Here is a 13,823-nt window from a genome sequence, read left to right as displayed (position 1 = left end):
GCGCCACCTATAGACCTTTGTTACGACAGACATTTTGACTTATCATAGCAGGTGTTTTTCAAAAAGGAAGGCTCAGTTCCATTAAGCGTTCCCGTAAGTCATGGCGTAAAATTCAGCTATATTCCTGTCATTATTAATATAAAAAACTCTGAAGATAGCTGCTAAATATGTCAGTGACAAATATATAAAAGGGAAAAACATTGACACTAAATTCAACTTGCACGTGTACTTTATTAAAGACCACGAAAAAATGGCTGATACAACATTCGATTGTTAATACTGATGCATTAATGTGTAAGCAGCATGTTACTGTTGTGGCTGACTGAGGTGGATTTAAATACGTTATATACATTAAGATGGTTTATATCTGGTTTGTAATATCTGGTTTATATCTGGTTCATAATATCTGGTTTATAATATCTGGTTCATAATATCTGACAGATAGCTATAAATGTCAGATAAAAGTATAGTGGAGTATAAGTATAAATAAACATAATATATAATATACTTGGTTACATTCCACCACTGGGTGCTGCTTTTTATGTTTAGAATTTGTGAATATTCTGAATAATTACTCACTACTAATCATTTGTTTTTCTTTGATTAAAAAAATAACAAGATTAGAGCAACTGCAGAACAAATATCATAAATAACTTGTGATATTTGTTTTTCTCGAGGCAAACTACAGGGTTTCACTTTGTTTATCAAATTAAATCATTTATTGGAGGAGAGAAAAGAGAAAATCATTGCAGAAGAATCCCATATCCATATGTCTGTTTTGTCGGCTCTCCCCTCCCCCTCCTTTCCTTCCCTCCTGCCGTCCGCTCCGCAGCAGCAGGACGGAGGTAGTTCAGTTTTTTGAAGCCGTGGCATGAATGATCTCATCTGAACCTGATCTCCGCTTTCTCTCTGCCGTCGATCCTATGACCGAGACGGGAATAAAATAACACAAACAACGAGGTGAGTACGTCCGACCGCCCGGCGATTAGTCGATTTATAAACCAGCTGTAACCAGGTGATCGTTTGTTGTTTTTTGTAAAGGAACTTAACAGACACAGCCGCGGCGAAAACTCTCTTGTTTTTGGGCTAGAAAAGGAGGAAGGACCTCGGAGGATGTGTGGGTGGGCACTTTTAGGCTAATTAGCTTTAGCTACCATTCATTTTTTTGTGTGATTAAATGGTAAAAACCTAAAATATAAATAAACCAAACTGAGACGAATGCCAAGCGTTTTGTACCATCGCTTTATTTCCCTCTCCTCGTTTCACTGAACACCTTAGCCCCAGTTAGCTTAGCATAGCAGCTCGTAAAGCGTAAATTCATAGCATTAGCATAAGCTAGCCGGCTAGCTGTTAGCTACTAGCGCAAAATGGCCTCGTTGTCGCTCGCGATGCTGAAAAAGACAAAGCATGCGGCTGTCACGGCCAACGGCTCCTTTGACTGCTGTTTTACAGCTCTAAAAGTGGCGGCGGATAGTGTAAATACAATATTATTAATGGGGGACATGTTTAAAAACACAACGCCACCGTGTTTGTAAGTTGATTTATTAATTTAGTACGTTGAGCTGTGTGAAAGTGGTGTTTTTTTTCCAGTGTGCAGTGTGGGGGATGGGTCATGCTAGCAGCCATTGACGTAAAGTAGGAGCCATTGACGTAAAGCGAGGCTGCATTTTGTTTGGTTCCTAGCATAATACAAGAGCTCAATTTAGTAGTGTTTTTACATACTACTATATGTAGTAGCGCTGTTTGACACATATGTATATATATATATATACACACACAAGACTCCCAATATTTCAAAGAGTGATATATATATTTTTTGTGACACTTGATTACTCATTTCCTGATATCTGCTAGACAAGTTTTTGAACACCACATCAGCATCTTCTTGTTAAATCTTGTTGAAACAGTGACTCAAATTTGCTACTCGTGTCCTTTTTAAATACGAATTTAACTGGATGTGTGGGTTTACATGATTGATTGTATTACATTGGACATGACAGTTAAGCATCTGTAGCAGACAACACATTTCTTATAATAGATATAATTTAATCAGTTTTAACACCAAATAGGGTTTCACACACTCGTAATTTGCTTTGGTGTTTTTGGTGCATGACAATAAACAAAATAAAAGATAGAAAAACAAATAGAAGGGACAATAGAATTATGTAAAATACATTGTTTTTAAAATGATAGATCGGATACAGTTAATGCAGGAATGTGCAGAACTACACAGTCTGAAGTAGAGAGAATATGTGCAATGTATATATGTGACAGATGTCCAGCTCAATAAACAACAATACAGTTTATAATGTTTAGAAACTGTCAGAGGTTTTTGTTCACGTTCAGGCTGTAGTTCTTTATGTAAAGAGCTTACATCTGGTGTTACTACTGTTATTACAGTGCTGTGTTTTGTTCAAGAGGGAGTAAATGTAGTTGCAATTCTCAGTTGATTTAGTAGCAGCACTATTGGTGCCGGAGGTTTAATATATCTTTATTATTCATCCTTGTACATTCTGTGAGTTTTTGCATCAGTTGTACGCTTTATGTTTGTCTGCTACAGGTGCAACGTCAGAGTGATCCAGATTATTTACGATTAAATTAGTAGATTCATTGAGATTTAACCCCAAAATGCTAAACTATAGGGTGTTCCAAAACCACATATCTACATGTGAAGAACAACTGTCATGTCCCAAACTGTTCTTTCCTCACTGTGCAGTGTGCTTTCTCCCAGGTTGTAGGTCTTCCTGGTTGCATATCATTTCCTTTTTTTACACGTTGTTTTTCCTTTAAGGAGGTAGTGCTCTCTAGTGTCTCTTGTTTAACAGGGGCCAGCCACAAACGCACCACACAAGAAGACAACATATGTCCGTAATTGCTTTCTCACCCTTTTTGTATTTTAGATCTTCGGGCACTTTCATTCATGACTCTCTTTTCCCTATTCTGTCCATTGTCAGGAAATGTTATTCCCGTTGCAAGCGAGGACTCAAAGAAAGTAACGGTTCCCAAGCAATTCAGTGTACCATAGATCCTCTTCTTCTCTTCTTGGCATGGCTTCTATAATTCATCTGATCAATCAGGTGAAGACAGTAGCTGCAATTTAATCTTGCTTCCTCATTTGATGTCAGGTTTTCATGTGTGAGAAGAAGCACAGTCACTCCCCCTATTGAAGGCTGAAGTTTACAATCGATCCCCAGTTAGAAATCACGACTTTTTGATTATATGTTGATTCAATGTAAAATGATGTTTTCGTCATCCCAGTTCTTGGCTGTAAAATCTTGCACGGCACTCCTGACTGTGTTCATTTTACGAGGGTATGTAATTTGCTCAGATTATAGGGCCTTAGGTTTGCATTTAAAGTCAAACAAATTCTGTTTTATTAGAGGTGAATTGTGACAATAACAGCAGTGTTTCGTGCATTTAGTGTAATTTTGGTTTCCATAGGAAAGTGGGCAGATTTTTGTAAAATTGTTAACAACTCTTTGCTGTTTGCTTTCTTCTCTGTAAACCATAATGCTATGCTTTCACAGTCCAACATGTGTCAATACTATTGCCATTGTATCCCTGGTTTAACTTGTTGGGATTATTTTTAAAGAAATGTATCACAAATGGACATTTGAACCAAGTGGACTCATTCACCCAAACGCCCTGCCAACAGAGACTCAGCCGGACACGCAGGCTGCTGTTCAGAGCTCAGTCTCCTATTTACCTGCATCCCGTTTATTTTGGGGAGTCAGAGGGCCGATGATGTTGGCAGGAGTGTTCTTTTGTTCCTGTAAGACATGTGTGCTAAACGGTGTGTAATAAGGAAGTTGACTCTACTTTTCTTCCCCTCCCTCAGTGAAGAGAAAGTGAAAATCTTGCTCTGCTAGTTTTTGAAGCTCGGTGTGTGTGTGTGTGTGTGTGTAGACCCGGAAACCTGACATCCCGTGCAAATATGAGTGGTTCATGGTGGTATATTGTATTGTGATATTGTAAATGCTTTTATTTGTCATATTATCACTTTTACCCCTCAAAGCACCTTATTGATTAGGATACTTTCTTGATCACAGGTGGCAGTGGGAAAGAATTGAAGTGCACTGATCATGTAACTTGCGTGCTGTGTTTGTTTTCCTGACAACGGTCTCTCTAGTCTGTGCTTACTTTGATGCGGCGTTTGCATTTAGTTGGTAACCATGCTATTTTCGGTGGCTCAGTGGTCTGTTAAAAGTGTGGTTGTTCCGCCCAGCAGGAGTCTTGCTTCAGACTGGCCTAAAATGGGCAGAAATGGTGCTGAACAAAGCTGCTTGTCGCTCGTACAAAAGTACTTGAAGCGTTGCAGCCGGGACCAAGCTGCATTGCTATTGCCTGTGCCTCTCAACAGGAAAGGTATAGCAAACTTTAAGAAAAAAACTACAACAAACAATTTACTGTTTACTGTGGTCCATGAAGAGTTTAAACCTGTAGAGTTTATTCATAAAGTCACAGCTGCTGCTGAGCAGCTTGTAGCCCTATCTCCCTCATGTCCATACACAAATAACACACCACATAGCCTCATTACACCACACACATTAATTACATGGCACTTATTCTTTTCACTATGATCTTAGCTAGTGAAATTCAGAAAATTGTGTTTTTGTCAGTGATAAATTAGTTGATGCTCAGAAGTGTTTGGATATCTGACCGTGTTTCTTTCTCCTCGCCGTCACCACAGAGAGACAACATGTTCCCGAAGGGCACCAAGCGCAAGTTCTCAGACTCCGGGGAGGAGCCGGTCTCCAGCGGTGACCAGGTCCCGGTGGCCCCATCCGTGGCGGCTCGGACGCTGACGTCCTCCTACAGCCTGCAGCGGCAGGCGCTGCTCGACATGTCGCTGATCAAGCTGCAGCTCTGCCACATGCTGGTGGAGCCCAACCTGTGCCGCTCGGTGCTCATCGCCAATACGGTGCGGCAGATCCAGGAGGAGATGACCCAGGACGGCACCTGGCAGATCATGACCCAGGCTCTGGCGGCCGCCCAGTGTCCCACGGACCGCCTGGTGGCCACAGAGGTGCTATGCCGGCAGACGGACGCGGCAGCTCAGGCCGGGCAGAGCCCAAAACCCTTCTCAGTGGTGGGTCTGGAGGAAGGCTACCACGCCGAGGAGGTGGTGATGGAGGGAGACGTGGAGACAGAGGTCACCATGTCCACTCTGTCGCCCGTCTCCCCCCAGCTGTCCTCTGCGTCGTACCTGGCAGGTCCCTTTGGCATGGGGCCCTGCTGGGAGGAGGAGGAGGAGGAAGACGGTGAGTGCGAGGAGGACGAAGAGGAGGACAGTGAGGAGTGTGTGTCGGAAGGGGAGGAGGGTGACCGGGACCACCTGAGCGCAGACTCCAGGACAGGGGAGCAGGTTTTTGGGACTTTTGAGATCAAGCACCCGGTGCCGCCCCCTGACCCTGCGCTCGAGGAACTGTTTTCAGACGTGGACCCGTCCTACTATGACCTCGACACAGTGCTGACGGGCATGCAGAGCGCCCCAAAGATGGGGCCCTACGACCTGCTGGAGAGCCTTTCTTCTCACGGGCCCACGGCCCTCAGCTCCAGCTCGAGCTGCAGGTCAGACCTGAATGAACTGGACCACATCATGGAGATCATAGTGGGATCCTGAAACTCCGAACATTCCTCTGGCCTGTACTGATCCCTCAGACTCTTTCCAGACTATGCACAGTACACATGTGCATGTTCTGTATGTGGTATTGTTACACTTGGAGATTGTTGAAGGTTTTGGGGACAAGGTGGGAAATTAACAGCAAGCAAAGTAGATGTTGGGACGGGCTGTTAGAGGCGTAGTTAGTCCGCTCTAACGGCCTCTTAGGCAAGTCGGCAGCTGCTGTTGGGGCCTTCATCTTTTATTCAAAACATGTAATTGGCAGTAAAAGTAGCGACGGTGAAATTAATGAATTTTGGGATTCACAAGCCTTGCTGGCCTTTGGACGAAGCAGTTAGTTTCCTACTTTGTTGATGAAATCCAAAACTTGACAATATCTGTGAGAGGGCAAAGATAATTACCTATACCATGATGCATTCTTATTTACGTACTTTCCATGTTTACGTCTGTCATACATTCTGTCATACTAGCTCCTTCTGGTCGTAGTCTGCCATTTTGTCCATTTCTATTTATTGTAACATGGACTGAGGAACAATTCATCACACTACATGCATCAGAAACCAGAACAAATTGTAAATCCAAATCTATGAATCAATGCATATTTTCCTAAAGATTTGAGCAATTATGAATGGAATATATGTATATGTACGTATGTGTATATAGAAATATATTTTTTTGCATTATACAGCTGGGGGGATTTTGCAAGTATCATTTGATATTATTATTATTTTTCCCTCCCAAGCGGTTTTTAAGATTTTAATGTAGCCAGACTCGAGACAGTGTCTTCCCATGGTTTGGTATAACAAGTCGACTGTAACAGGTGTCAGGCCTGGCATCGTCACACTTTAAAGGCGCTGTTCTTTCATTTTCTCAAAAGCTTTATGCAGGGCGGGGGGGTTACTGCCAGCCACCAACCAAACGCTGGTTAACATGTGATCCAGTAAGCTTCCCGCCCTGCTATTCATACAGATCTAATAACAATAACTGCTTTTTCCTGAAGCATCTGGAGAAACCCCGGGGTGATAACTGCATCAAGAAGCCATATTTCTTTCTCTCATTTGTTAGAACAACAAATGAAGAGTTCTGTGTGTCAACACAATCTAATTTATTGTTGTTTTATTTATTGTATTTATTATATCTAGGTACAGACATGCCATATTGACGTATCAAATCAACCACGAGGCCTGATGAAATTATATTTATCCAAATTTTGCCCTCCGTTTTGAATGCAGTACCTATTTATTCCTCACATTTTTTATTATTATTATTAGTAATAATAATATCCGGGTTACTATTCAAATCACTATGCAGCTCTGTCATACGTGTTTCAAAATGATTGTATACGACTCAAATGTCCATTAATTCCTTTATGCAAACAGTTGCCTTTCTCCTAAAGATGTGGAAAATCAAATGCATTTTTCAAAATTGTTCCTTATCATCGTGATGAAAAGATTTAACTCAGGCAAACAAAATGTATTGACAAAAATACAGTATTACGACACGCTTAATACCTTACCACAACACTCCTGAAGGATGTCACTCTGAATGGGAGCTAGAACTTCAAAGACTAATTACCGTTGTAAAATGTATGCATTTTTTTATATTATGGAAAAAACATTGTAGCATCTTTGTAAATATTTTTTATAATAAAAGGTGCAACTATTACATTGTGTGGTGTCTGTTGACTCACTTGTTTTAGTATTGGACATAAAGTGTTAACTCTTCTTCAGAGGTTTTCTTTTTCTTTTCGTTACAAAGTCTAGTTGCCCTTTTTGATTTGGGTGAGCTGGAGGAAAAAGGCTGATAACCTTCAGTATTTTATTGTTGTGTACAATACCCACTAAAAGACCAAAGCCTTCATTCCTATTGCAGGGAAATGTCACAAATGTGTACTTTTTTCTGAGCCTTTTTAAAAAGGTAATTTCCCAAAACAGCTGTTCACGCTGGTATTGGATCGGTACCATAGACTGTATATAAGAAGAGGACGTAGTCACCCATTAGACTGCTGCTTTGAAGCCTCGAATTCTGGGTTTTGTTTGTCGCCATCTTGGCCTTTTGCAACCAGAAGTGACACGAGAGGGCGGAGCTAAGTACAACCGGATGCTGAATCTTTAGGCGACCAAAAAGGTCAAACTTCCATGAACTGAACACACTGAAAGGGTTAAAATTATCGGACAAAAACAAGGACAACTGCCAGACCGGACGACCCCATGGTAGAGACCTGTCAATCACCGTGTAGCCCCGCCCTAAAGCATCCCCTGCTTTATGGTCTGTGTGACTAAATGGACCATAATGTACTAAATGAACATCATGCTGTGTTGAAGAAGACTTGAAACTAGAGATTGAGACATGAACTCATGTTTACTGAGGGAATAAATCAAGAGAGAAGTAGAGTCATTTTCTCATAGACTTCTAAAGGACTATAGGCAAATAGACCATAAAACAGGGTATGCTTTACGGCGGGGCTTACTGTGATTGACAGGTCGCTGCCGCTACCAGAGACGTGTACAGCGTCTGTACGTCACTCCTCTGCTTTGAAATGCCGATACTCACATTCAGGTATTGGAATTGGTATCGGGAAGAAACAAATTGATCCTTGACCGAGGTCATTATTTGGAACTGAAGTAGAGTAAATGGGCAGTTCCAGTGTGGCTGGAAATAATGTTAACCTGTCAGTTCTTGTGTCAATGCATCTCTAAAGTGTCTGCACAACACCAAGACACTTAACAGGCTCAAGGGCACTGTTACAGTAACCGTTGAGTGTGTTTTTAATCACATCAAGTTAAAGGAGAATAAGATGTGACTCCACCTTTGTCCTCTCGTGCTCTCACATGATAACGTTTCACACGAGATTGTGCATAAAGATCCAGAGAGAGAGAGAGAGAGCTAGATTCAACCGAACAGGACTCCTGTCTGTTTGCAGCTCAGGACATGTTTCTACTGATGATGAATGATACTTTTCTGACTTCTTAAACATCCACAAAGTCTTGTCTGAAACTCAAGGACAATAAATAAATAAATAAATAAATAAACTGTCAAAGGGTGCTTGTTTCATAAAGTTGTAGCTTACTGCATGTTGGCCTGCCGCCTAGTCTTCGTTTGCCCATAGTTAAAGATTAATGGCCTCTGGGTGACTCAGCGAAAAGGCAGCCCGAGGGAGAGACGAGTCGGTACAAAAAGAGACTATTGTGTCCTAAAAACAGCAGCAGCGGAGAAAACACTAAATGTGATGCAGAAAACTCCTGCAGTGTTTAAGAGATGCACTTCTGAGACGTCTGTGACTCTCATATATATAACTGACTTCTAACACGTGTGTTGATAGAAGTACTGTACTTCCAACACGCGTGTTGTCTGCTGTCAGACGACTGCACCGCCTTTAAAAAACGTTAGTGGGTTCATAAAAGTTAATAAGTGACAACTTCAGGTGCTGCTCATAAACTTGAAGTCAAGAGAAGTATTTCTGTTTGGGCATAATAACAAAATGAACCCTAAAGCTCGTTAACTTACTTTAAAATAACTACTGTACCAAAAAATAACATAAAATAAGGTTACGGGTTTGTTGCAAAATAACACTTTTTTGTGTTATTTTACAACAAACCCTGAATTAACTAATGCCTGCATGCATACAGGTTATAATATACTTACTAGATCTTGTCTTTTAAAGTTTAAAGAGCTCAAAGACACGTCATCATTTCGGGGTTTTAATGTGTATTTTATTGGACATACAATTGTCCAAAAAAACTCCTCAAAATGCAGGTTAGCAACCATCATGAGAGATGTGTTTAGTTTCTGTTCAGCAGAAGAAGAAGAGGAAAGAAGAAGCAGAAGTGTAGCTGAGAGAGCTTCAAAAGGAAGAAGCTGAAAAACGTGATCGAAGAGTTTCCTTATTTGGTCTTTCCTGTCACCCCCCCCCCCCCCCCTCTCTGAGTCATCTGTCTCTTTAAAATGCTGCGTTCAGGTGCTCACTGCAACTTCCTCTGCCTTCTAGATATGTCTAACACTGATATATAGATACCGGGTTGTTAATAATTTGATGCATGAATGCTTTTGAAATACATTTTTGCTTCTGTTTATTTAATTTACACTCCCTGATATATATATTAAAACTCACACAAGAACTGCTTAAATCACTGAGTTGGCATCTAAAAAGCATAAAAACAACATAGGAACACAGAGTTATTGTGTTACAAAAAGGAACATGTGACAGCAGTTAAAGAGTTATTAATAACAATTTGATATTACAACATACAGCATACTCTGCCCCTTTTCAGTGGGGAAATGTAACTAAGTACATTTACTCAAGTAGTGTACTTTTTTAGGTGCTTGTATTTCCATTTCATGGTACTTTATACTTTTATACGCGACTTCATTTCAGAGGGAAATATGGTATCTATTTACTCTATATTTATCTGACAGCTACAGGTACTATTTACTTTTTAGATTAAGATATTATATTGATATTATACATTACATCGTAAACATGTGATCAGTTTGTGAAATATGATGTATTCTTATATATTAAAGTACCCAGTAAAGTGTTCAAATGAGCTCCACATCGGCCAGCTACAATATAAAAATGCATACGTGCATATCAGTAACAACACTGACACGCGGCTGTTTTACTGCGTAACGCGTATTTGTACACATGAAACTTTGAGTACATTTTACGGATAACACTAGTCTTTTAGTAATAGAGTATTTTTACTCTGTGGTATTATTTTAAGTAAATAATGTGAATTAGGGAATTACTTCTTCCATCAAGATCGACCATGTTCAAATGCAGGTTCCACACAATGAGTAAAGTTTCAGTGTTTGTATTCGTATGTATTTTATACTACAATCAGGATTTCTATTCATACTGTATCACTTGTTAGACCTCTTTCATATTTAAAATCTAAATATTCCTAAATCATATTGACCCCGATGTTCTTTCAGATTTATCTTTTTCCTGAGCAGCACTTGAACGCAGCGGCAGCTCGCAGTCGGAACAAACGTCCGCACATTCGCTGCCCACGTGAGAGGCGTAGGCGGGAGCCTTTGACCGACGGCGGAACGGACCAATCACGAACACGCTCGTGAGCTTTGGGACTGTATCGAGCGTGCCTCATCTTTCCTCTGGGCTCGAGAGCAGAGGAACGCGGCGACGAAGACACGACGGATTCTGACGCCTCATGACACTTTAAGGTAGTTTTTAAAACCTCTTTTTTAAATATTAACTTATAATACCTTCGTGTACTCTCTTTAAATGTGGTTCAAACTGGAAGCTAGTGTTTGCCCCATTCAAGTCCATGAAAGGGTTCTTGTGTAAAATAAGTACGATGGTGTGACACTATTCTGGTTTATTTTACTAATCTAAAGAGAATAAACTGTAGGAACACGTTATTTAATCATTACTAAACTATAAGTCTTTAGATGGGGGTCATCAAATTCGGCTTCATGTGTTCTTCAGTTATTTGCACTATTGTTTAGTTAGTTAATGTAATATTATTCTATTTATTATATATATATCTATACGTTATGCATTTTTATATTTAATATTTGTATTGCTTTGCTTTCCCTGTACCTACAAATGCTGCTGTAGCAAAAAAATGTCCCCTTTCGGGATTAATAACGTATCTATCTATATATCTATCTATCCGTCTATGTATCTATTTATTTGGGAAAACTTTAAATAGACAATAACCTGAAACATCGTCCTAGACTAACGTTAAGTCATGGACTCATGTCTGGGTGGATGAGGACAGAGTGAGTGTCTCACAGTGAGTCACAGCAGATATTATACTTTTCAAATGTCTTAAATGGAATAAAACAAACTCGTTCACATTATAAAATGTTCACAGTTTGAGTTTTCTGGTGTTTATTTAGGAGCTGATCAAATGGAAAGTGAAGGAGAAACTAGCCATGTGTGCTGGGTTGGTGCTGTTACATAGATGCACGGTTTATTACATAGTTTATTACATGGCTGCTTTAAGCTGCTGTCCTCAAAGCTGGTTTATAATTTGCTGTCAGACAGAAAGTCTGACTTCATGAATTACAGGTGAGACGATTAACGGCTCTACAGAACATTTATAATCAATGAATCATTTAAAAAGAATAGTTCAATTACTTGGTTTTCTTTTGTCTTCTGGGTGTTTGAATTATTTTTAAGCTCAAGACTAGTCTCACAAGATAAATATATTCCAATAAAAATATTTTCATAAATACTATAAACATAAACTTCATCCACACCCGTAATTATAAATACCTGCACACACCCACACACTTCATCCACACATATGTATATACAAAACATGTAAAAAAGGATTCATCAAGGAAATTATCAATACTTACATAATTGGTTGCTACTTGGCGTATCTCGTCAGTTTGAAGAGATTTATTATTTAAATAAAGGTCGTAAAATATCTCACTTTCTACTATTTGTGTTAAAGTGTCTTATTTCCCCCCCAATCTGACTAAAACCACTGAATACTTGTGGTGTTTTGGGTTCGAAAATGTAAAAAAATGTAAAGAAACATGAATACATCATCTTGTAAAAAGCACGTTGGTGAGATGCGTTCCAGTGTGTTTGTTAATCTGCGTACCTGTCGATGTAGGCCGATGTTGGGTCGTGGTGTGAAGCGGAAGTGGAGCTGCCTGGAGGAGCTGGAGGCCGAGACCCTCCGTGCTGCAGAGAAGGAGCAGAATGTGGAGGACGCGGCCGGGTTCCTCGCGGCTCCGTCCGAGTCCGACCTGAGCCGCCTGCAGCAGCGTCAGCTGGTGCTCGGCCTCTGCATGGAGAAGCTCCGGGGCTACCAGGCCGGCATGGAGCTCAGCCTGCGTCGCTCCGTGCTGCTCATCAACACGCTGCGGCAGATCCAGGAGGACATGCAGAGCGACGGGGCGTCGGAGGCGCCGCTCCTCCAAGGCGTCTACCGCGAATCCTGCCTCCTCGGGGACGAGTTCGGAGAGGACGTGCCGGTTACGTGTCTCAGGTGTGCGGAGGACGACGTGGACGACTTGCCTCCGTCTCCTCCGCCGTCTCCAGAATTCTCTTCTCAGGAGGCCGACGGCTCGTCCGACCAGCAGAAATCACTACCCGCTGCTGCGGCGATCAACACTTTTAGCGACGCCGTTAACGCCATGGGCTACCTGGGCGACCTCGCCCTGGACATGGACATCTTCGAGGACATTGACACGTCGATGTACGAGACTTCGGATCTGCCCTCCAGCTGGGCGGCGGGCTCCCTGTGGCCCGTCAGCGTGTCACTTTGGGCCGACGAGGACGTGAAAACGCGTTCCCCCGGCCACGGCGGAGCCGGGAGTCTCCAGTCGTGTCGGATGGACCTGAACGAGCTGGACCACATCATGGAGATCCTGGTAAAGACCTGATCCTGAAGCACGAACTCCTGAACATCTACTGCACACAAACAGTCTGATCACAGCTGAGGGGGCTGACTGTTGATCTTTAAGGCTCGGTTGAAAATTCAATTTAATTCTTGACACATAACTAATTTATAAGAAACCAACATCATCATCGCTATCGAGGAGGAGTCTGGTTTCAGATATCTCATGAGATGAGGAAACATGAAGGAAACGTCCACTATTTAAGTGCTTTTATACTGTTTCTGGTTGTTATCACTCAGGTGGAGGCACACACAGATATTTTTCTACAAGTCTCAGTGGATTTAAACAGTGGGAAACTTCAGCTATCGAGTATTGTTATTCAAGAAATTCATTTTTTTAAACAGACAGAGAGACCAATTTATGCAGCAGGAAATGGATTCGACGGCTCTGCAGCTTGTGTTTTGAGTCGTGAGTCAGTAATCTGTAGTAAAAATCAGATGAGACACGTCTAGAGTGAGTCGGTGCACCAAAAGTATTTTGCAACACTTGTGAGGTCACCGCGTGACGGCGCCTAAATACAAATGTACCCGTACATTTCAAATCTCAGGATGAAGGAACCTGAGCTGCCATCCGATCAGACTTTGGTTGATTATTAATTGAAATCCCTTCAATTGCTTAAGAGGGAGTGAGCTTCAGCCAACCAGGAGGGCAAAGGCCGGGGTTTCCTTTCAGTATCGGGACTGAATGGTTGTAGTCAGACAGCAGCCGAAGCTCTTTGTGAATGTGTATTTATTAAAGGAGAACGTGAACCACTGAATCTGGTTCAGCCAAAGAAGTACGTTTCCAATCCCTGGAGATGAATTCCACGTTTATGTCT

General features: G+C 41.4%; 1 protein-coding gene across 1 annotated transcript; it reads left to right on the top strand.

Annotated features, from left to right (window-relative positions):
• Positions 1–2,564: 2,564 nt before the first annotated feature.
• On the top strand, positions 2,565–13,541 carry LOC306790512 (uncharacterized protein). Its single transcript, XM_079286835.1, has 5 exons — positions 2,565–4,365; positions 4,691–5,611; positions 10,559–10,637; positions 10,750–10,807; positions 12,217–13,541. Exons 2-5 carry the CDS (start codon positions 4,700–4,702, stop codon positions 12,989–12,991), a joined length of 1,824 nt encoding a protein of 607 aa, XP_079142961.1. The 5' UTR covers positions 2,565–4,365; positions 4,691–4,699; the 3' UTR covers positions 12,992–13,541.
• The last annotated feature ends 282 nt before the right edge of the window (positions 13,542–13,823 follow it).

Source organism: Melanostigma gelatinosum, assembly GCF_949748355.1.
Source record: "Melanostigma gelatinosum genome assembly, chromosome: 16".
NCBI lineage: Eukaryota > Metazoa > Chordata > Actinopteri > Perciformes > Zoarcidae > Melanostigma > Melanostigma gelatinosum.
This window is presented reverse-complemented; position numbering and strand designations above follow the sequence as displayed.

Coding starts and splice junctions, on each gene's coding strand:
- LOC306790512 (XM_079286835.1), top strand. CDS start 4,700: ATGTTCCCGAAGGGCACCAAGCGCAAGTTCTCAGACTCCGGGGAGGAG. Junction 10,638..10,749: donor TCCGCACATTCGCTGCCCAC/GTGAGAGGCGTA, acceptor TCTGGGCTCGAG/AGCAGAGGAACGCGGCGACG. Junction 10,808..12,216: donor ACGCCTCATGACACTTTAAG/GTAGTTTTTAAA, acceptor CTGTCGATGTAG/GCCGATGTTGGGTCGTGGTG.